General features: G+C 40.0%; 1 protein-coding gene across 1 annotated transcript in view; it reads left to right on the top strand.

Moving 5' to 3' along the window:
- Window positions 1–19,532, top strand: part of OCA2 (OCA2 melanosomal transmembrane protein) — a 182,683-nt gene that overhangs the window by 97,876 nt on the left and 65,275 nt on the right. Inside the window, exons 18-20 of the mRNA XM_050910147.1 lie at window positions 8,354–8,481; window positions 14,030–14,089; window positions 14,647–14,751. Coding sequence (XP_050766104.1) covers window positions 8,354–8,481; window positions 14,030–14,089; window positions 14,647–14,751 — 293 coding nt within the window. The remainder of the gene's footprint in view (window positions 1–8,353; window positions 8,482–14,029; window positions 14,090–14,646; window positions 14,752–19,532) is intronic.

Raw genomic sequence — 19,532 nt, 5'->3', positions numbered from 1 at the left:
TTTTCCCCTGATATTCTGATGTTAGGGTCACACTTTGATGCTCTGCAGGGTGCTAATGTTCACTGGTTTAGGCTGGGAGGAGTCACAACAAAGTGTTGATATCTTCAGGTCTTTGCTGGAATGAGCACGATAGGGGTGTCTTCCTCCTCTTTACCAGGAGGTGAATAGTGTTGATGTTGATGGTTTCTTCCTCCGTGTTCTTGGGTCCACTTGAGCCCATTTTTATATATTTTCTAAAGCTTTACACTTTGCTTTTTCAAATTTGGTCTTCAGCTCTGCATTATACCCAATTTTATCATATGTGGTGTGTTGTATGTAGGTTACATACTTGTTTCTTGTGCTTTTTGTTACCCCTGAAATGGGATTTGACCATCTCCTAAGTTTGCTCTATCATCTATAACTAACCACTGCTGAGTTGCTGATAAACCTGGGGCCTTTAGTATCGTCCTATGCACCCCTTTTTAGCTGCAGTTACTCATCCTGTGCACTCTTGCCTGTGGCAACTTCTTTCTTCTCTTACTGTTTTCCATTAATGCTCCACCTACGCGAAGCTGTGACACTGCTTTTCATGACTAAAGTGGTTTCTTTAGTTCCTGACCTGGTAATGGTAAACAAAGCAACGAACTGTAGCATCTGACAAGACCGTCCAGCCTAATGTAGTAAGATACAGTAAGATTAGAGCCATGGTTTTAGGCACTCCTCTTTGAAAGTCCTCAACCCTTTCTGGAGACCTTTCCAGGTCCTTGCAGTTGTGCTTGCAGGGGCTGATCTGCAGCTCTTTTCCCCAGCTGGTATCAGCTACAACTGTCAGTGGAGTTTGGCATATTTGTCCTCGTTTAGTACTCTCTGCTTCCCTGCTCTTGCTTCATTCGTCTACTGTTTTATTTGTTCTGGCATGCAATGGTGTTGGTTTAAGTTGTCTAGTACTTTTACACTGAGGTCAAGAAGAGCACTGCATGGGACTGACCTGCTGGCCTCTGAGTACGTAGTATGGAGATTTGATTGCACCATGAAGATGCGAATTGTTGTTTTAAAATGAGAATGGACATAACTGTATATGAGACTTAGTACATCTTTGATTCATAGTGATGTTGAAAAAATTCCTAGTACAGTGTATATGAATATGAGTTAAAAATAAATTTGACAATTATTTTGTAATAATGAGAATGTTGGAATGGAGCTGAATTGATGCAGTCAGCATTGACTTGGACTCAGAAAGTCTGGTCCTGATCTTAGTTATTCGTCCTTCTCAGCATAACACTTTGCTTCTGAAAATAAGAGAAATCTGCTTTCCATGATCCTTGCAGTCTTAATTTCTTTTAGGATAGTTTTCAAAAAATTCTGCCCTTGAAATTGCACAGTCATCTTTACGAACATGTAATTAAGCATGGAAAATATCCTCTGTCCTTGCAGCTGCCCATACACTTGATGAGAAAAAAACAAGAACCAGTAACAGTTGTATCTGCTAGTGCAGCTTTTGTACCTTATTACTTACTTGTAGAAAAGTTGACCTTTCCTCTATCTTGATATCCGCATCTTCTCAAATTATTTTTGGTTCACAAGAGTCAGTGAGGCTATGGCAATAGAGTGTGTTTTTTTGCAGTGACCTTTACTGAGATGATAACTCTGTAAATTTTTTAGACTTATGGATTGGTGCAATATACACAGCTATATAGCTGTCAACACATCTTCCCTGTAGATGCAGTGCCTAGCTATAGCAATCTCTAACCAGGATTTCTTTCTTACAGTGTTCTATCTTGAATGCCATCCTATCTCATCTATGAAGTTGCATTTGGAGCATTAACGAAGTTAGGTGTTGACACTGCAATACAACGGTGAATGTGATTTCTGCATTCTGACCTCATGGTATTACAGCTATGCAACAAAGTCCAGCCCATCCTTTCCTAATGCACATGTGCTGATCTGTGATTACAGAGAAGCTTGTCCTCTACCTCCTTGTTTTATGCTACACTTCTGGTTTTTAACATTGCAATCACCTTCTATCAGCTTAGGTTTCTGTTTCTTTTGCCTTGCATGGGGTTATAGCTTCCACCAACTTTTTTCATGTTCTTTTAATCCTCTTGTATTGTACCAAGCATTTCCTGTTGTGGTGCAAGCTGTCCTGAACTGTCACCATCACAGTTCTGTCCCCAAGGAGTAGCCTTAAACTGTGGTGCCACAAATAGTACAGAACAACAGAAAATGATTTCTATGAAGCTAAGCCTATGAAAAGAGACTACTCAAAATACCAGCAAGTTGCTTTGTAAGAGGGCAACTTTATAAAAAAATAATACTAAAGATAAAACAGTGCTTATCCGTTGACAGCAAGTATTACTTATAAACATTCAGCATGATTTCAGAATGTATATTTTCAGGAATGCCTGATAAAACAGAAAATTACAGAAACCGAAATACAGGACATTTTCGTTCACATTTGGAAGTACTGATGAAACTTATTCCATGAGTAGAGCAAGCACTACTGGAAATGTGTCTTTGATTTAACTTTTTCACCCCAATATTTCTATATGCTTATATAAGAGTATAATTGAGTGTATGTTTTACATACCATTACAACTACACTATAGTATGTGAAGGACTGACATACATCCTTAGGCCAAATTTTGAGGGGTTGTGGAGTTAATAAGACTTCTTCTGATTAAGCTGCTGGAACACAGTGATGGACTTTACTTCCTCATATATTCAATAACATGCTGTGTAAACAATTATTCAAAGCTAAGCACCAAATATGTTTTAGCTGGCAAGCCTGTAGTAGACACTGTGGGCTAAAAGGGTTTCTGCAGTTCACAAAAAGTTGCTGTGGCCGTTTTGACAACTAGAGAATTGTTAAGATTACAGAAAAAGAATATCATACTTTGCTCAGTGACAAATGTCTAAAAAATCAGTGTGTCCATCCCATTGTTTGCAGATAGGAGTATTATATTTTCATCTGGCAGAAGCTGGTTTAGCTGATTTTTTAAAAAAACCTACTTATTTCTCAACCACTATAAATATGTGACCCTGAATATTGTGTAGCCTGAATCTTTCTCGCTGCTATTACACCTCCTCCTCACTCCCTCTTGTCCTACCCGCTACTGCTGACACAAACAGGTCGCGCTCTGCCCTCTGGAGCAGCCTGGTACATACCTGAAGACTTGCCAGGACCCCTTTAATCTTCTTATCTTTGAGCTAAATATCCTGCATTCTTTAAATTTTTCCTCAAAAGTCAACTTTTCAGACTGTTGATTGTGCTTACTTCTCTGCCTTGGATTTCCTAATGGGTATGCATCTTATTTAAAGTATATCTTCTCAGGGTTTGCCGGGGATGAAGAGAGCAGAGGTCGCTTCACAGGATTTAATATTTATAGTCCTGGTTCTGTATTTCAGTGGGCCATTAGGTTTAGTTGTGATCCACTGTATTTCTTGAGTCTTTTCCGCAGGGCTGTTAAGCATCCATTTGCTTCCCACCCTGGATTTGTACAGTTTTAACTCTTCCTACCTAAATGTAGTACCCTGTGCCTGTCTTTCTTGAGCAGCATGCTGTTTAGCTCAGGCCAGCACTGAGATCATGCAATGTTATCCTGGCTTTGGTTTTCAGTGCAAATGTCTCAAGTGCCATTTCAGTTTCCACAAAAGTGAAATTTCTGTGTACCCTCAGTATTCATAAATACATTATTTCAAATTCTGTGCACATAAAGTGAACATACAGCGTCTACATGTTCACATTGTTAGGGGGAAGCTTATTATGCTTTTCAGCTGGTAGTAGGTCAGACAAAATTACTTTTACTAAGGAAAACAAATTTTTCTTAATGAGCATTTGAAAGGCCCACAGATTACACAGTAATGCTTTTCTTTCATTTCTTTCTCTTTCACCTACCTTCCTCCCACATATTCTAGACTTCAATTTGATTCTATTAGATTGTTTTCTGTTTTCAAGTTCTTCTGCTTGATTATTTCTAAATAAGGGTTTTTTTGAGTAGGACTGCAATTGTATTCTGCTCATCATGAGCTATTTATTGTTCCATAGGTGGTTTTCCCTACTGGCTAAAGCGTATGAGAAAAGCAAAGCACTCAAGCCATTTCTACTGTACTTTTTTTCTGGTCCCAAGCAGAAGACATGGGAATCTTTTCTATAAAGAGTGCATTATAAATTTGCAAGGTGCATTTTATAATAAAATTTCATTTTATTATTCCTAAAATAAATAGAAACTGTCACTGTCTTCAACAGATACCATATCAGTGCAGAAATGGAATTTAGATTCGGTTTCTTTCCATGTTATCTTTCCAGAACATCAATTGTTGTAAAACAGATGCACTAAAAGGCAGTAAAGGAAGTGGTCTATGGAACTATAAATGGGCTATTCTTTCACTATAGTAACGAGAAGTTTTTTTTTTAAATTATTTCTATTTCTCTTCCTCCTGACTCTCTTTTGTGGCCCAGTAAGCTAGAAAATAAATGGACAGAGAAGCCAGTCTTTAATGTATCCTAGTACTTTCAGTTCTTCAAAAAGGAAGGAATGCTTTGAATTGAATCCAGGGCAAATGCAAAGCTACCCAAATATATAAAACACTGATATAGTACGTTCACTGTCATGAATGTACTTAGAAAGGCCTTGGAAAAGCCTTAGAAAACCTGCCCACTTGGAAAGGCAGGCCGCCACTAACTTTGTAGTTAACTTTGACAAGCAGTTCAGCAGAGAGCAATCAATCAAGCAGTTATGGCACGCACTAACTACTGTGACCTTCAGGCTTCAGAAGACTACTCTTGTCCAGCTGCGGGGTGCTTGAAGTCAAACCATGGTACTAAAGGGTGTCGTGAACGGAGATCTTGCATGAAGTCCCCCAAATTCCTCAAAAGACTTCCTCCTTCATCTCCTCTTCTCTGCGCTCCCTCTGAGAGTCGGGTAACTGTATCTCCTCTTTGCAGGCATAGCAAGGAAAGCTGAACAGACCATGCGTGTAGACTGAAATAAGCTCTGTGCAGCCAGAACTGGCAGCTGACGTGTTTGAGCCTCCGGAGAGCTGTACTTGCTGGAGCACTACAGGAGGACACCTCCCTTGCCCGTCCATATTCCCAGGGAATAATATTGTAAGGCAGGGCACTGTTCTCTCATGCAAAGCTGCATGCGTGGAGCTAATGCATGATGATAACACCCGTGGTGCTACAAAATGCCTGGCTCTATCCACTTCTTGTGCAATTCAATTATATTTCATTAGCTTTAGTGAATAATTGTTATCTCCATATAGCATGTTCAAGTTGATTTGTTTTTGCTGGAGGCAGGAGGGTAGAAATAATGCCAAGATATTATCACAGATTGTTCCAGGACTATTGAGAAATTGCTGTTCTTTAATTCTTCACTTCGTTGTACTTACACACAAAATGTATGTGACCAAATGCAATGTTGTCGCTTACATTTGTACAAAATAGCAGTAAAATTCTGCTGCTAAGCTCCTGATCCACACACATCTACTTCTGCTTGCAGTATTCCTCTAACAGGAATTGCCATCATCTTTATTTATTTAAGGCAGAGTTGGGCCCACTGTTCTTTACTGGAATTCTGAGAACAGCCAAGACAACAGTCAGAAGACAATTAGGCAGTGCATTTCCACAACCCCTTTCTTTATGTTCAGAGCAAATAACTATTTATTTAATTTGCATGGACAGATTAGCTTTGTTTTTGAAAAGACAGTAAATCAACTATGCTAGCAAAAAAGGCGTGGTAGACAGGAACTGACAGTTCTCTCCTCACTTTCTTTTGCTACTTTGGGAACTCTGGGAGCGCTCCTGTCCCTGTGGTTTGTAGCTGTTTTTGCAAAGTCTATACACATACCCAGAGTCCAGTGCACAAAGAAAAAAATCATACTTTTTCCGTTTATGCCAAAATCCAGCATTCATCCTGAGCAGTACAGAGTATTACCACTCTGTACCATCAGTCCTGGAGTCTCTTTCCAGTGGGTGGTAAAACGCCATTCTTCACAAGAAAATTTGGGACCAGCTATTCCCACCCTGCTCTCTTTTGTGGTTGTTTTTGCTCTCCTCCTCCCTTGCAGTATGATGCTCATGCATGAGCTATTTTTGACCATGCACTCTGATTAGATCACTGTGACCGAAGCAGGGAACAGACTTGCTCAGCTTGCAGCATGGCAGCGTTTCTGTCTTTGGAGGTGAGCAGAGCTGGCTGTGAGACATAGCTTTTGGATCCAGTGAGGCACTCAGATCAGATTTTACTCAAAATCTGTATTGGGAACAATGTAGGAGCTGAAGCTACAAAATTTGGGATGCAAATTTCCTTCATTTTTCAGCTCTCTGCTTAGCTTTGGCTTTGTTTCCACCTATATGGTGGTATTTCTGCTGACAAGCCATTAAATTTCCTAGTCCTTCATACCTGCTCCCTTACAAGGATTTCCCTGCATCTCCCTGTAGATTAGGTTTGCACCAGGCTAAAGAAAAACTTATTGCGAGAGCCACTTATCAACGAAACGGTGAGACTAGAGCGATCAGCCGTGTGGAAGCTTTTCAAGAAGAAGGATCATGGGGAGAGAGCTGGGGAAGGGAGAAGTTGTTTGTAGTGCTGGAAAACGTGGTTTCAGCCAAGCAGAGAGGACAGAAGACAGGTTAGGGGCATCAAGAGTAGAGCTGAACCGGGGAGAAGATGGCACTTGGAGATGCTTGAGAGGACAGAAATAGGTCATCAGCTGAAGAGCTGGTGTCACTGAGAGCGTTTTGGTTTTGGAGCCAAACAATACGAGAAGTATGATTTCACTGCTGTGCAAATACCGCAGCAGAAAATAAACCCACCTCAAAGCGTGAAAGCTGGAGCTAGTGTCAAGCTAGCTGGTTTAGCTCTCCTTACCAAACAGACCAGCTAGAGTAACTCCTGAGCTGCTGGTTTCGGATTTTGGGCAGGTGTGGTTGCCTGCACTGAGCTGCAATATTTTCAGCAGATGCTCCTTACTGATCACAGTTAACCTGAAACTGAGTGCAGTATGTCACTGAAAGCTCCTAAAATGTACTTAAGAGAGCAAAATGCATTCTTTGATTAGGGAATACTTATGTGACACTGTACAGGATTTTTCGGAGAAAATAATTAATGTTTACAGCTTCATGAACAGTAAGAACCTTTGGTGTCTTTATTTCTTTTATATTTAAATAGGATTTAAATGGAATATAGCTTAATTTTAAACTGTTGGATGTTTTTGGATTTCTTTCTTCTTTTAACTTAATGGAAAACCACTTATGCATAAGCTGTAAGTTGAATGGCCTAAAACTTTATGAATCAGTCCTCTATCTCTGAATTTTCTTACAACTGTTGAAGGCGTTTGGAGAGGGCTCACTTTATTCATCTATCTACTTTGTAGCAGGGGCCTATTCTCCCTAAGTCACATTTGATATTTGATTATAAGTTTGTGACTTAAAGTTGTTTGCCAGCAAAGATTGTTATTCTTCTTTCTTCCTCACTTTTTCTGCAATTCCATGAATCCATCACTTTCTGACTGTGAATATATGAAATAGGATGAGGTGTATGAAATAGTAACAATAAAGAGAGAAATAACTTGAAGAAGTGGAAGGCTTTATTTCCATGCTACTAAAAACCCCTTAAATTATGTATCTTAGTTTTTTGTATCAAAAAAAAAAAATCATCTGCTATTTAGGAAAAAATAGAGAAGGCAGACAAAGGAGAATCATTCTGAGCAAAAAAACCACCCAACCCCCTTTTGTTTCATGTCTGAAATCCCGTTCTATTGTTTATGATAACTGTGCCAGAGGAATCAAACAGCTCCAGAAAGCATTTTAACTGTACAGAGAGGAAGTGAGCCTTGCTCGGACAGGAGATTCGCTGATTATGTTCTCTGGCTGATTGTGCATTTGATTTGCATTTTCTCTCAATCAGTTGCCTAAATATGTGCCTTAAAACACTTCAGAATGTATAGAGGGATCCTGTCTGGAGAGAGCCTGTTTTGCTATTTGAAATCAGTCCCTCTTCTGTTTTGAAGATATTTTCCTTTCCTCTGTTTATCTTCTAGAGCAGGTAGGCAGTCAGTCTTCAAGGCCCTGGGGCTGCAGCCAACTCCTTCACTCTACCTCGTAAACACCTAAAGGTTTCTCTGTGATTCAAACCCATTGATTATTGGGGGTAACCCAAATGTGCCTTATTTGCCTTTTTTCTTTTCTAATTTATTTTAATTTGAAAGCAGAGACCATTCATCCTGCGGTATCTGTGAACTTTCCCTGTTACACAGTCAGCGCAAAAGAGTGGCAAAAATCTTTGAAAATTGCAATACTGTAACTTTTACGTTGGTAGCACATAACAAGTCTGTGAAGTGTAAAGTGTTGCTCTCTCTTTTTCTCATGCAGGCTGGATTGCCATGTTGGGAGCCATTTGGCTGCTAGTGCTAGCAGACATCCATGATTTTGAGATGATACTGAACAGAGTTGAGTGGGCAACCCTTCTTTTCTTTGCAGCATTGTTTGTTCTCATGGAGGTAAGATTCTCTGATTTCTAAAGCCTGAAGGGTTACAGCTGATTTAAAATGTGAATTATGTTTCGGGGCAGAGGCCTCCTGGAGATTCAATCCCACTGGAACATTGTCGATCAAGTGTAGTAATGGTAGTACAGAAAGAAATTGCGGAGTGGTGGAAGTTGGCTGGACCTCTTTGATATTTAATTTTTCACTGTAATCTTAGTCTCACACCTTCTCCTTCTGCTGCATTTGCTGAATATATCTGACACAATCATTTTCATGTAAGTGGACTTTTAGTTTCCAGGTTTGTCGGTCGTCTATGTGTGCAGATAATTTATATGTATTTATGTGTTTGTTTTGCAATTATTTAGAGAGGTGATAGGAAAAATAAAAGAACAAGAATAAACCAGAGCTGAAAAATGTTGCTAATGCTGTCTGCTACATGCTGGCTACCAAATGGCCTAAGAGATTTCATGGTTTGAAAGGATAATATCACTGAATTTCAGTTTCCAATTGTAATTTAAAAAGATATTCAGTACTTGAAATGCCTGGATATCTTGCTAAGTAGTTTCTTTGTGTTTGTCTGCTTGACTATTAGAAACAATCCAGCCATGTTTGTATCCCATTTTATTTACTGTGCGATGCTTTTGTATAGCCTGAGAGGATTTATTTTTATTCCAAATGTTTGGATAATTCTTTGTATGCATACTCACATTTACCTGTCAATTAGTCGTCTAGAATGCTTGGTATTTTTCAGTTGTTATTTTTTGGGTTTAAATGATGTCATAAAGTTGTAGAAACATGACTGACAAAACCCAAGTGCCAACTGGCACTACCATGGCTACTGAATTGTTTGAGTGAGCAGCCTGGGAAAAGCCTGTAATAACAAATTTGTTTGCACAGCCTCCTTCCTCCTCCCTCTCACCCAGTAACTGCAAAGAGCCCAAGAATTTGTAAATTTGGATCTATTAAAAAAAACCCCACCAACAGTAAAAGGGACAAAATTTGAAGCCAATACAAACAGCAAATAATGCAACGAACTCTAATTAATGCCAAACTGGAAGTCAAAATCTGGTAGCCTCCGAGAAGATGAATGGAAACTCTGATTATCATTAGGAGGCTTGTTTGCAACCTGCTAGGTCTAAAATTCATCAGGAAATGTTGATTTGTTGTACACTCATTAGTACAGGCAATTTTTAGTTCTTTATGTTATCAGGCTCTATATATCCTTGCATTTTCTAGCTCTTATAGGGAATCCATATTGAAGCCATGATTATTTTGTCTGCTGCTGCTGTAACAGTTTATTAGTTGCATTCCCTGATGTATTTATTGTTTTAGCTTGGATTGAATGGTTTTGATTTGAGTGCTGTGTGACTCCACAATAACATAGTAAAACACGCAGGAAGTTATTTGCCATTTATTGCCAGACTTCGGATACGACTGTTGTAATTCACTGAACTCCATTTTTATGGTTTCTCAGGTCACCAGTGAATAGTTTTCTAACAAAAGAATATTTTCCCTAGCTCTCTAGAATAGCAGCAATTTAAGATCATGGAAGAAACTTGTACACGTAATCAAGAAAAAAGTGGGAGACATTAAATTCTTCCCCATAAATGAATGAGAAAAATGTTCTAAGTATCATCGTTGCTAATTTTGATCTGAATCTATTACCCTTTGGATTAGCAGGAGATGACAGTCCTTGCCAAGGCATGTTTCTTTCCTTTAGGTTAACAATGTCAAGAAGAAACAAGTCAAAACAAAGATACGCATTGAAGTATAAGAAATCTTTCCACTATCTAGGCATTCAGCAGTTGTCAGCTCATATTCTTCACCCTTGGTGATCCTTCACCTTGGATGGTTCCCAGTCTGAAGCTATTTCCTACTGCTATAAATGTTCCCTTTCCTATTACAAGACACATTTAAAAACCTTTGTGAGACTTAGGCTGCAAATCATTATGGAAAATGGGATTTGAGTTCCAGAGCCATGGGGGAACTCTTGGAGGTTCTGCCTTTGGGTGCTCATCGGTCCAATCTGGTAGATCTTTTGCAGTGAAAAAGCTGGAAATTGTTTGGAGCTCTCTTGTTTTCTATTGTGTCCTTCGGGTAATTCGTCTCTACAACTGTCCTTTTAGTCCTTGTTCTCAAGTGACTGTTACAGGCTATAAAATCTTTCTGCTTCTTCTGTCTCTGTGGCATGAGTTCCTGTGCCTCTCAGGGATACAGTATTTTGTTCACTTTTATAGTTGAAATTGACATTTTACCTTAATCCCTTCAGGCAGAGTTTATTACAACAGTCATCATGACATACTGTCCATAAGAGGGTTTCATGCAAATTTTTGTGCATAAATTAAACTTTGATCTAAAACAGCACATGATTTTTTTCTGCAGTAAACTCTATTTTGAGCTGTGTTGTGGTTTAGGCCCAGCCGGCAACAAAGCACCACGCAGGCGCTCGCTCACTCCTCCCCCCTGGAGGGATGGGGAGGAGAAAATACAACGGAAGGCTCCTGAGTCGAGACCAGGACAGGGAGGGATCACTCACCAATTATGGTCACAGGCAAAACAGACTTGACTTGGCAGAAAAGAAATCAATATTTAATTTGTTACCAATCAAATCAGAGCAGGATAATGAGAAATAAAAACTAAATCTTAAAAACACCTTCCCCCCACCCCTGCCTTCTTCCCGGGCTTAACTTCACTCTCGAGTTCTCTACCTCCTCCCCCTGCAGTGGCACAGGGGGACGGCAATGGGGGTTGCGGTCAGTTCATCACACGTTGTCTCTGCCGCTCCTTCCTCCTCGGGGGGAGGAATCCTCACGCTCTTCCCCTGCTCCAGCGTGGGGTCCCTCCCATGGGGGTCAGCCCTCCACAAACTGCTCCAGCATGGGCTTTCCCACGGAGTCACGGCCTTCTCCAGGCCGAGCCACTTGCTCCAGTGTGGGGTCCTCCATGGGCTGCAGGGGAACCTCTGCTCCACCGTTAACCTCCATGGGCTGCAGGGGGACAGCCTGCCGCCTCACCACGGGCTGCAGGGGAATCTCTGCTCCGGCACACCTCCTCCCTCTCCTTCTTCACTGACCTCGGTGTCTGTATGGCTGTTCCTCTCACATCCCACTCCTCTCTCTGCTGCAGGTTTTTCAGCAGTCTTTCTCCCCTTCTTAAATCTGTTATCACAGAGGCGCTACCACTGTCGCTGATGGGCTTGGCCTTGGCCAGCAGCGGGTCCGTCTTGGAGCCGGGGAGGCTTCTAGCAGGTTCTCACAGGAGCCACCCCTGTAGCCCCTCCACCGCTACACAAACCCCCGCCACACAAACCCAACACAAGCTGTCAGACAGGAACTGGTATGCTTGAAAACACCAATCAGTGCAGTAATACTTATTCCTCTTACAAGACACAGGAAGATCCAGGAGACCCTCTGTGCAGTTTACACCCAGGGGAGGCCAGTGGCAGGGTGCTAACCGCTGACTTTCACTTAGGTGTTTGCAGGCGATTGGCCTGGATATCGTAGAGACATCCTAAAGTTGGTTATGTGAGTAGTACTGTCATCATCTCTAACGTGATGGGCTACCTGCAGACTGACTGTCTTGCCGGAGCAATGTGTGCGTCCCTCACTCCCTTCCCTCTTTCCCGAATATCTCCTTTGTAGTACCATGTCTGGATTCCAGAACAAATTTCGGGTGTTACTCAAAAGTAGTATGTTCTGTTAATAGAGAATTAAGTAATAAGGCAGCAATGGTAACTGAATGTAACTCTGGGCTCTAATTGCTGACAACTACGTGTTAAAAAGTTTATTTTGAAGTGTGAACACAAAGCAATTGCAGAAGAATTATTACGGTTCATTAAGAATATTGCTTTTACATACATTTAAAAAGTCACTGTTATAACCTTTGAGTTGATAAAGCAACACAGATAGCTTAGAATGAAAATGGTAACTTAAAATTACCAACAAGAATTCATTTCTTAGGAAACTTTCTCCTGAGAAGTTAAAGTCATGAAAAAATGTCCATTTTTTTTTAATGTAAGGGGTATGTGTATGTATTTAAAAGTCTTATCACTTGTTTTCTGTGTGCTGTGTCTTTAAATGTAGATATACCTTTTCTTGTGCAATGCATTGTTAAAAGGAAATATAATTTCTGGGCCAAATTTAATATGTGGTGATACCCAAACCAGTAGCGTTCAGTTGCTGCCTGAACAAGCTGCAGGCACAGGAATTGCCGGTCTGAATGACAGCCCCTTTGTCACTCTGAGATTACTGTGTCTTATACCACACCACTCGATGCCTATTAGGATCTTTGCCCATCTCTGTCATGGAATCTGGCAGTGTGCGAGTTGAATGTTTTTTTTTCCACTGATGTCTCTGAAGGGCTCTGTCTGAATGCCAGGTGTGCGGGTTATATGGAGTTGTCTTGTGTGAATACTGACTTCTGTGGCTCTGTGTGGGGATGGAGTCAGTAAGTGAAGCATCGCTGCTGACTAATTCTTTGTCATGGCAGAAAAAAATGGAAGCAAGCCAACCAGCTTCGTGCAGGCTGAGTCAAAAATGCTGTGATTTTCTCCCCCGAGAAACTGAAAAGTCATAAAATAGATACACCTTATTCAACCTGAAAATAGTACTTCATTCAGGACACTTGTAAGAAAAGAAAACAAAACCAAAGTGAATTAAAGGCTAGCTCTCATGAGCTAAAATCACCCTTTTACCTTGTGGTTTGAGGGAATAGATCATTCTCCTGCGGTGTGAAGACTCAGTTTGTATTCTTCTGTCTCCCCAAGGAGAGATCAGAGCCATCACCACTAGGCTGGAGTCTTCCTATGTCTTTTCATCCATGGTAGTAACCATGGTTGTATGGGATGCTATCTAAGTATCCTGTACAAATGGGAATGGCTCTCACAGGTTGGACAGAGCACTCTGGTCCAGGCTGTCCCTGGGTCCAGTGTTTCCAGGGCTAGCCTCCTCAGTTCGGGTGCCTGACTTGGGCATTGGAGAGCTGGTTTTCCTGCCTTTCAGGTGCTGCTGCCTCTGTGCCAATTTCCATTCACCCAAGATCTCTGGCCTGGTTTTAGCAGATGGGTACTGTTGGTTTTTTATGGGTCTGAGAAAGCTGCTTAACAGAAACCTGTATTTTGTTTTCCTATTTCTTCATCTGAGACCGAGCAGAAGATGCCTGATTTCATCTGATCTTTTAAACACATGATATACTTCTATCTATATTGTGATTTTGGGGAAGTTGGTTTAAAATCTGTTGTGTTCAGGTATTCAGAAAACATGTATCCACTGAAGAATGTCATCTTTAAATTTCAGCTGTTCTCTGATGCCTGTGCCCCATACTCTTAAGTAATCCTACTGGTCATTGCAGTACAACCAACCCACTTGTGCAAATACAACTACCAATTTCTGCCGTGTCTTTTCCTTCCACCAATTGCAAAGTTGCTGTAGAAGCTACACAAAATGAATATCAATATCTTGTGAATGGGAAGGAATTGCTGTGTTTTCTTACATCCACTGAAAAAAATGTAACTGCATCAAGGACTTCACTAGTTGATATCAATGTCTTTTTTTTTTTTTTTTAGGCTTTGGCTCATCTGCACTTAATAGACTATATAGGAGAGCAGACAGCTTTGTTAATAAAGGTATGTTTGAGATATTTACGGTTTTTTAACAAGGAAAATAGTTTTACTCCAATAGAATAATGAATAATACTTTCATTTTGAATTTAATATTAATGATTGCATTCCTGCATCAGCAATATCAAGAAAGCATATCATACTTTGGCATGCGTGATACTTAATACGTATGTATTTGTCCACAGCCAGAATAAACATAGCGATAAATGCAAAAGGGAAGCCTTTTCTGTAGTCTAAAAAACCAAAAAATACAAAGGTGAAAAAAGTATAAACAGTTAAAGGTGAAAATTCACAATTGCACAATGTATTTCTTGTGTGAAATCTGAGTATTAGAAATATAAGTCTTTGTATTTCTATTTGTTCAAATTTTCTTGGAAAAAGAACAGTAATTTTGTTACTAAATGTTGGGCTATTTTCTTTAAGATGCTTTTCTTATCTCAGAGCCTAAAGGAATAATAACTGTTGAGAAATTTAAACTGTGAAGAACGTGCAATTATGCCATGGCGGGGGCCAGAGCAACACTGATCTCATCAAAGTCGTAATTTGATCTCTCTCAATTCCAGGTGGTTCCTGAGGACCAGCGCTTGGCGGTGGCCATCATTTTAGTGCTCTGGGTGTCTGCTTTGGCCTCCTCTGTGATCGACAATATCCCCTTCACGGCTACAATGGTAGGGCCTGTGCAGCACTTGCACATCCTCCTTCTGGTACTGGCAAGGGAGCTGAGCTTGCTGATTACGATTTGGTTTTTTTTGACCTCTGCTGTGTTGTAGTTTACTTTATCCACTGAGATTGAATCGTTATTGCAAGCTTGTTCATACTGTTTAGGCATCTAGCTGGCCATTGCTACTAGCAGCTACAGTTAGCTGTGGAACTAGAGACATTGTTTTGGCTGCGTTTTTGCACTTTCCCTCTTACATCCACATCTGTAGCTGAAAAGTGAAATTGTCTTTTTGAAGGAAACTGTCGCTATCCATCTGCTGTTATCAATGTTTTCCCTCTATGATGTGCTGTGTAGTTAGGCTAATGCTTTTTTAACACCTGAACCTTTTATTGCTACCTTACTTATGTAATTAGTTTAAAAACCAGCAAATAATGTTAAGCATAACAAATGCTTATCAGCAGTTGAGTTTTAATATCAGAAAAGTAACAAATTATAACAAATAAGGGCATGATCAGATAGGTTTATTCAATCACATTCTCTGTTTGAAGTGCAATAATCCCTTCATTGTACCATAGGAATGATTCTTTGTTACAGCTTGTTCTCAGCTATGTATAATTTTTCTGCGCCTTTTTTCTTCCATTGTTATTGGAAGGGTCATGTCCACGCTTAACCTGTGTCAAGGTTTAAGACACTTCTTACAGGGCATATGACAGATTGGACAGATTTGTGACTGCTCTATAATTATATGTTAATATGGTATTTTGGTTTGATTACCGTGGTGTTTCCTGTGGAATTATATTGATTTAACAACAACAGACTGCAAGCAATAGGCATGAAGGGAAAGATTGGTTCAGGATGAGTCACCTCCCGGCAAACACTTCAGGACTATTAAGCAATAATGCAGAAATCTTAGCTTAGAAGGTTTTGCCTCATATCCAGCTAGTCTATGAAAATTGGCTTGGAGCAATACCAAAAAGCACCTGCATGCACATCGACCAAAGGGTCTTTTACAGGTTTTGAAAGGAACCCTCTTTTAAAGGAGTATGTTTTGGGGAATGGGACTGAAATGCAGGAATCTTTTAGGATGCCTGAAGACCAATTCTTTTGTATCTTTGAGGGAGGGAAAGACAGATGAACAGGAAAGGATCCTTGCCAACATTTCAGACATTTAAAATGTATATCTTTTTCATTCTGTTCTGGGCTGAACCTAAGAGACTGCTACAATTTTTTTTCTTTAAACATAGGCAGAGAGAGGAGGCAGGAAGAAAGAAAAAAGCAGGCACATTCTCACCTATGCAAAAGCAGTCACTAGCTGAGGTGTTAAGACATTAATGTATTATATGGCAGACTAAAGTTGAGACCTAGCATCATCTGTCTCAGTGAACGGGCTTGCACTTTGGTCTTTGTCGTCCTACATTAGAAAGTATTTACAGAAAATTCCTAAGTAACTAAGTCCCAAGTTCTTAAGTAAGATTATATAAAATTTCATTTAAAATTCTTTTTGTTTCTTTGGCACTTGGTTCCTACTGTTAAAACAAACAATATTTGGTTATGGAAGGCTATTTATCACTATATATGTCAAAGTTACAAACTTCTGATGAGGAGTATTACCTATACTGAACCCGCCTCTTTTGTAGAATGGCTTTTTGCTAATCGGGGTCTGAGTGTGTGTGTGTGTAATAAACACAGAGTGCAAAAGGTATTTCTTAGATCTCCTTTTATTTATTGACTTGCTATTTACAGAATCAAGCTGTAATAATTAATAGCAAATAACCACCCACACAGCAAATTCACTTATTCAGCCACATAGTTCACTCACACATTCACACAGTTACCCAGTGGGAACAACAGCTTGGAGGTCAACCCCAGGTGTGTACTCAGAAGCAGAGGATCATACTGACATGCTTCTATATATGAGTTTGATTTCATATGCCCTAGTGATATAGGAGTATGGGGCACCTGCTATGATGTAGCCATGAATGATCCTGTCCTTTCCTGGCAAAATGTTCCAGCTTCACAGCTGAGCCTGTGCTCATAATAATGGAAGACGGATGTACTGGGTCCCTCCAGGGCTCCATAAATCTCCTTCAGTGGTGAACAAATGTCTGCATGACAGTGAGGCAATATCTCTTGTGATTTTTGTAGTCATAGCCTTGATGGAGCAGGTACTGGGTAGGGATGTGGGACCCATCAAGTTCCTCCCATTTTTTGAACCCAGAGATACAAAAAATCTGGATGGTTTCATACATATCAGCTGTATGCTCTGACTGAGCAAAGAGCGTTTGGAGGACAGCATCAGAGACCTCTGCCAATAGTGGATTTGCTCACCCCAAGGTGGTTAGCCACTGACAAGTAGGAGTCAGAGGAAACCAGGCTCACAGGGTGACAGCTTGTTTGACTTGTACATGGATAGGGATTCCTGAAATATCATGCAGAGCTGATGAAAGGCTTGGTGGCAGCTCACAGTCAAGGACACCAATGGTGTCTCTTCTGCATTAGAAAGGTGAGTATACCATGATTTTTGTCCCATATTCCAGGGATGAGACAATCCTGCCCGCCCCAGCTCTTCTGGTTGTGAGCCTCCAGCTGACTGTGGGCAAAACTACTGTGATGGCAGGGGTGTCTAGAAAGTCATACTACTCTTCAGGGGTGGGGAGGTGGAAGAAGACAGGCATCAGTTCATTCATGGGATGTCCCCAACACTGCCTCTGTGTTGCTGGATAAGGTCTTCCATTCATCCCCTACAACACTGTGCAGTGCGTGTTGTCCAGACTTGGTGCAGGGAGATGGGATGGGCTACACGCACTCAGTGTAGTAACTCAGAAATGGCATGAGAGTGGACAGAAGTAAGGGTCTCCCATGTGAGGTGACTGACTCCCCTGGGCTGAAGGCACCATAGATAAGAAGAGACTCAGCTCCAACTCTTTCAATCTCATATTACACCACATTACTTGCTTATGTAGAAGTAGCCCATACAATTGATATGTAGAGCATTTTGACCCAGGACCTGCCTGAGAAATAGAAGAAATATGGAATTCCACTATAGCCTGAGGCTTGACTTATGAGACTCATAGCTGGAGGGAAGAAAAAGAGAAAAACCTGCAGATAGCTCTGTAACTGTGATATTGTGTTTCCTTAAAAAAAACCAAGTTAAGTATGGTGGTCCAAATTTTCATTTCAGCTTCTTTGTTTGTACTAGTGGGATAATCAGACTCATAATGACTTGCTTTGTGTATAGAAAAAAATAAAAATGAAAAAAAACGTGAATGCCTAATTAACGGATCTTGAGACTCCTCTCCGCATATCCAGGGTCCAGCTAGTAAAGCTAAATCATCATTTCTGTTTGTATTTCAGAAGGTCTTCATAGGTTCAGAAGAGGTCTTCTTTCTTCATCTCCTTGACTGGTGGAATGCCATGCTTATGAGAAGGTTTTGTTGTAAAAATAGGTGAATAGGATAAAGGTCTTGATGCAACTTGTTCTTTGGTAATTTGGAGTCTTGGAAAAGAGGCTGTGACAGCAAGATGTGAAAATCTTAACTCTTTGGTCATGGTTTTGCTTACAAAGAAAGCAGTCTATGTACCAAAGTAAATGTGAAAGCAAAATGTTCAAGACTCTTTATTCCACTTTTGTACAAAAAGGACTGGAAGGAACAAGGCTTGAGAGCTGTCAAGTAGACCCCCTCTGTCAATTAGGCAACAGAATTGAGATGTGCAAACATCACCACCAGTGTCTTTTAACAAAAAGGGACTGCATACCACAATATAAATGCAAGGATTGTTATGAGAAAACTAACAGTGTTTTATGAAATTGAGCTTAGTAGTAATTGGTGTATATAATTCTGGTCTAAAATCTCTTAGTTTTCTCTTTTCCAAAGCCTTCATTTAAAGTAAAAATTGAGCTTCCTTTCTTTTTGATTGTTTCATCTGGCTTAAATTTTCAGGATGTTAGAGAGCTGAGAGGGATAAGAAGAAATACACTGTCCTGCAGAATCATATTTTTTGAGTCTGAATTAATTTCTAATATTATTAATTGTTAATAGATGATATTTTCTAGGGAAGGTGGATAATTTATAATAGTAATAAAATCCCATTCCATTTTTAAAAGCTTGCAATACTGATTTAAGATTAAGAACAGTGTGAAAGATAAAAATGGAAATGTATACACTTTCATTCTTTTTATATTTGTAACATATTCTGTGTACTTCCACAGTATATAGTATAAACAAACATTTTCTTCACAAGGGTTGATTTTGATTAGGATAGTTATATAGACAAATGTGCCAACATCTGTAGACACTAGTGTTTTTTGTGCATCAGCTTACATCCTATATATATATATGATACACGTAACACCCTATATAGAATCAAGATTAATGACTGTCTCCTTTCTGTATCAAGTCTTTGAGGACACTCTCCTTTTTCCAGGTACAATCATTATTTCTTACAGTTGCATTTTTCTGCTTTAATACCTGGAGGCAGATAGTCTTACAATGAGTGGGTGACAGGGGGTTGGCTTTGCTCTGTTGAGCTACATCACTAATTTTATCTAAATCCTGCCAATCATCAGCAATGAGGGGTGCTTCAATATTGAACTTTTCAGCAAAACTAGCAAGTTTTCAAGAAACTAGTCAAACAGAGGTTTATCCTGGTAAGACTCTTGAAACAAATGGTATAAGAAATGGAGACTATTTTCCTGATAAGACGTTGTTTTTCTCCTTCTAATATTGATAAGGGTGCTGTTTACATAATCTGAAGAGGGAATAACGAAGGAAACATGAGGCTTCATAG

This window comes from Gymnogyps californianus, chromosome 1 (genome assembly GCF_018139145.2).
Source record: "Gymnogyps californianus isolate 813 chromosome 1, ASM1813914v2, whole genome shotgun sequence".
In the NCBI taxonomy this organism is placed as follows: domain Eukaryota; kingdom Metazoa; phylum Chordata; class Aves; order Accipitriformes; family Cathartidae; genus Gymnogyps; species Gymnogyps californianus.
The sequence above is the reverse complement of the archived record's forward strand: the minus strand, read 5'-3'. Positions and strand labels throughout refer to the sequence as shown.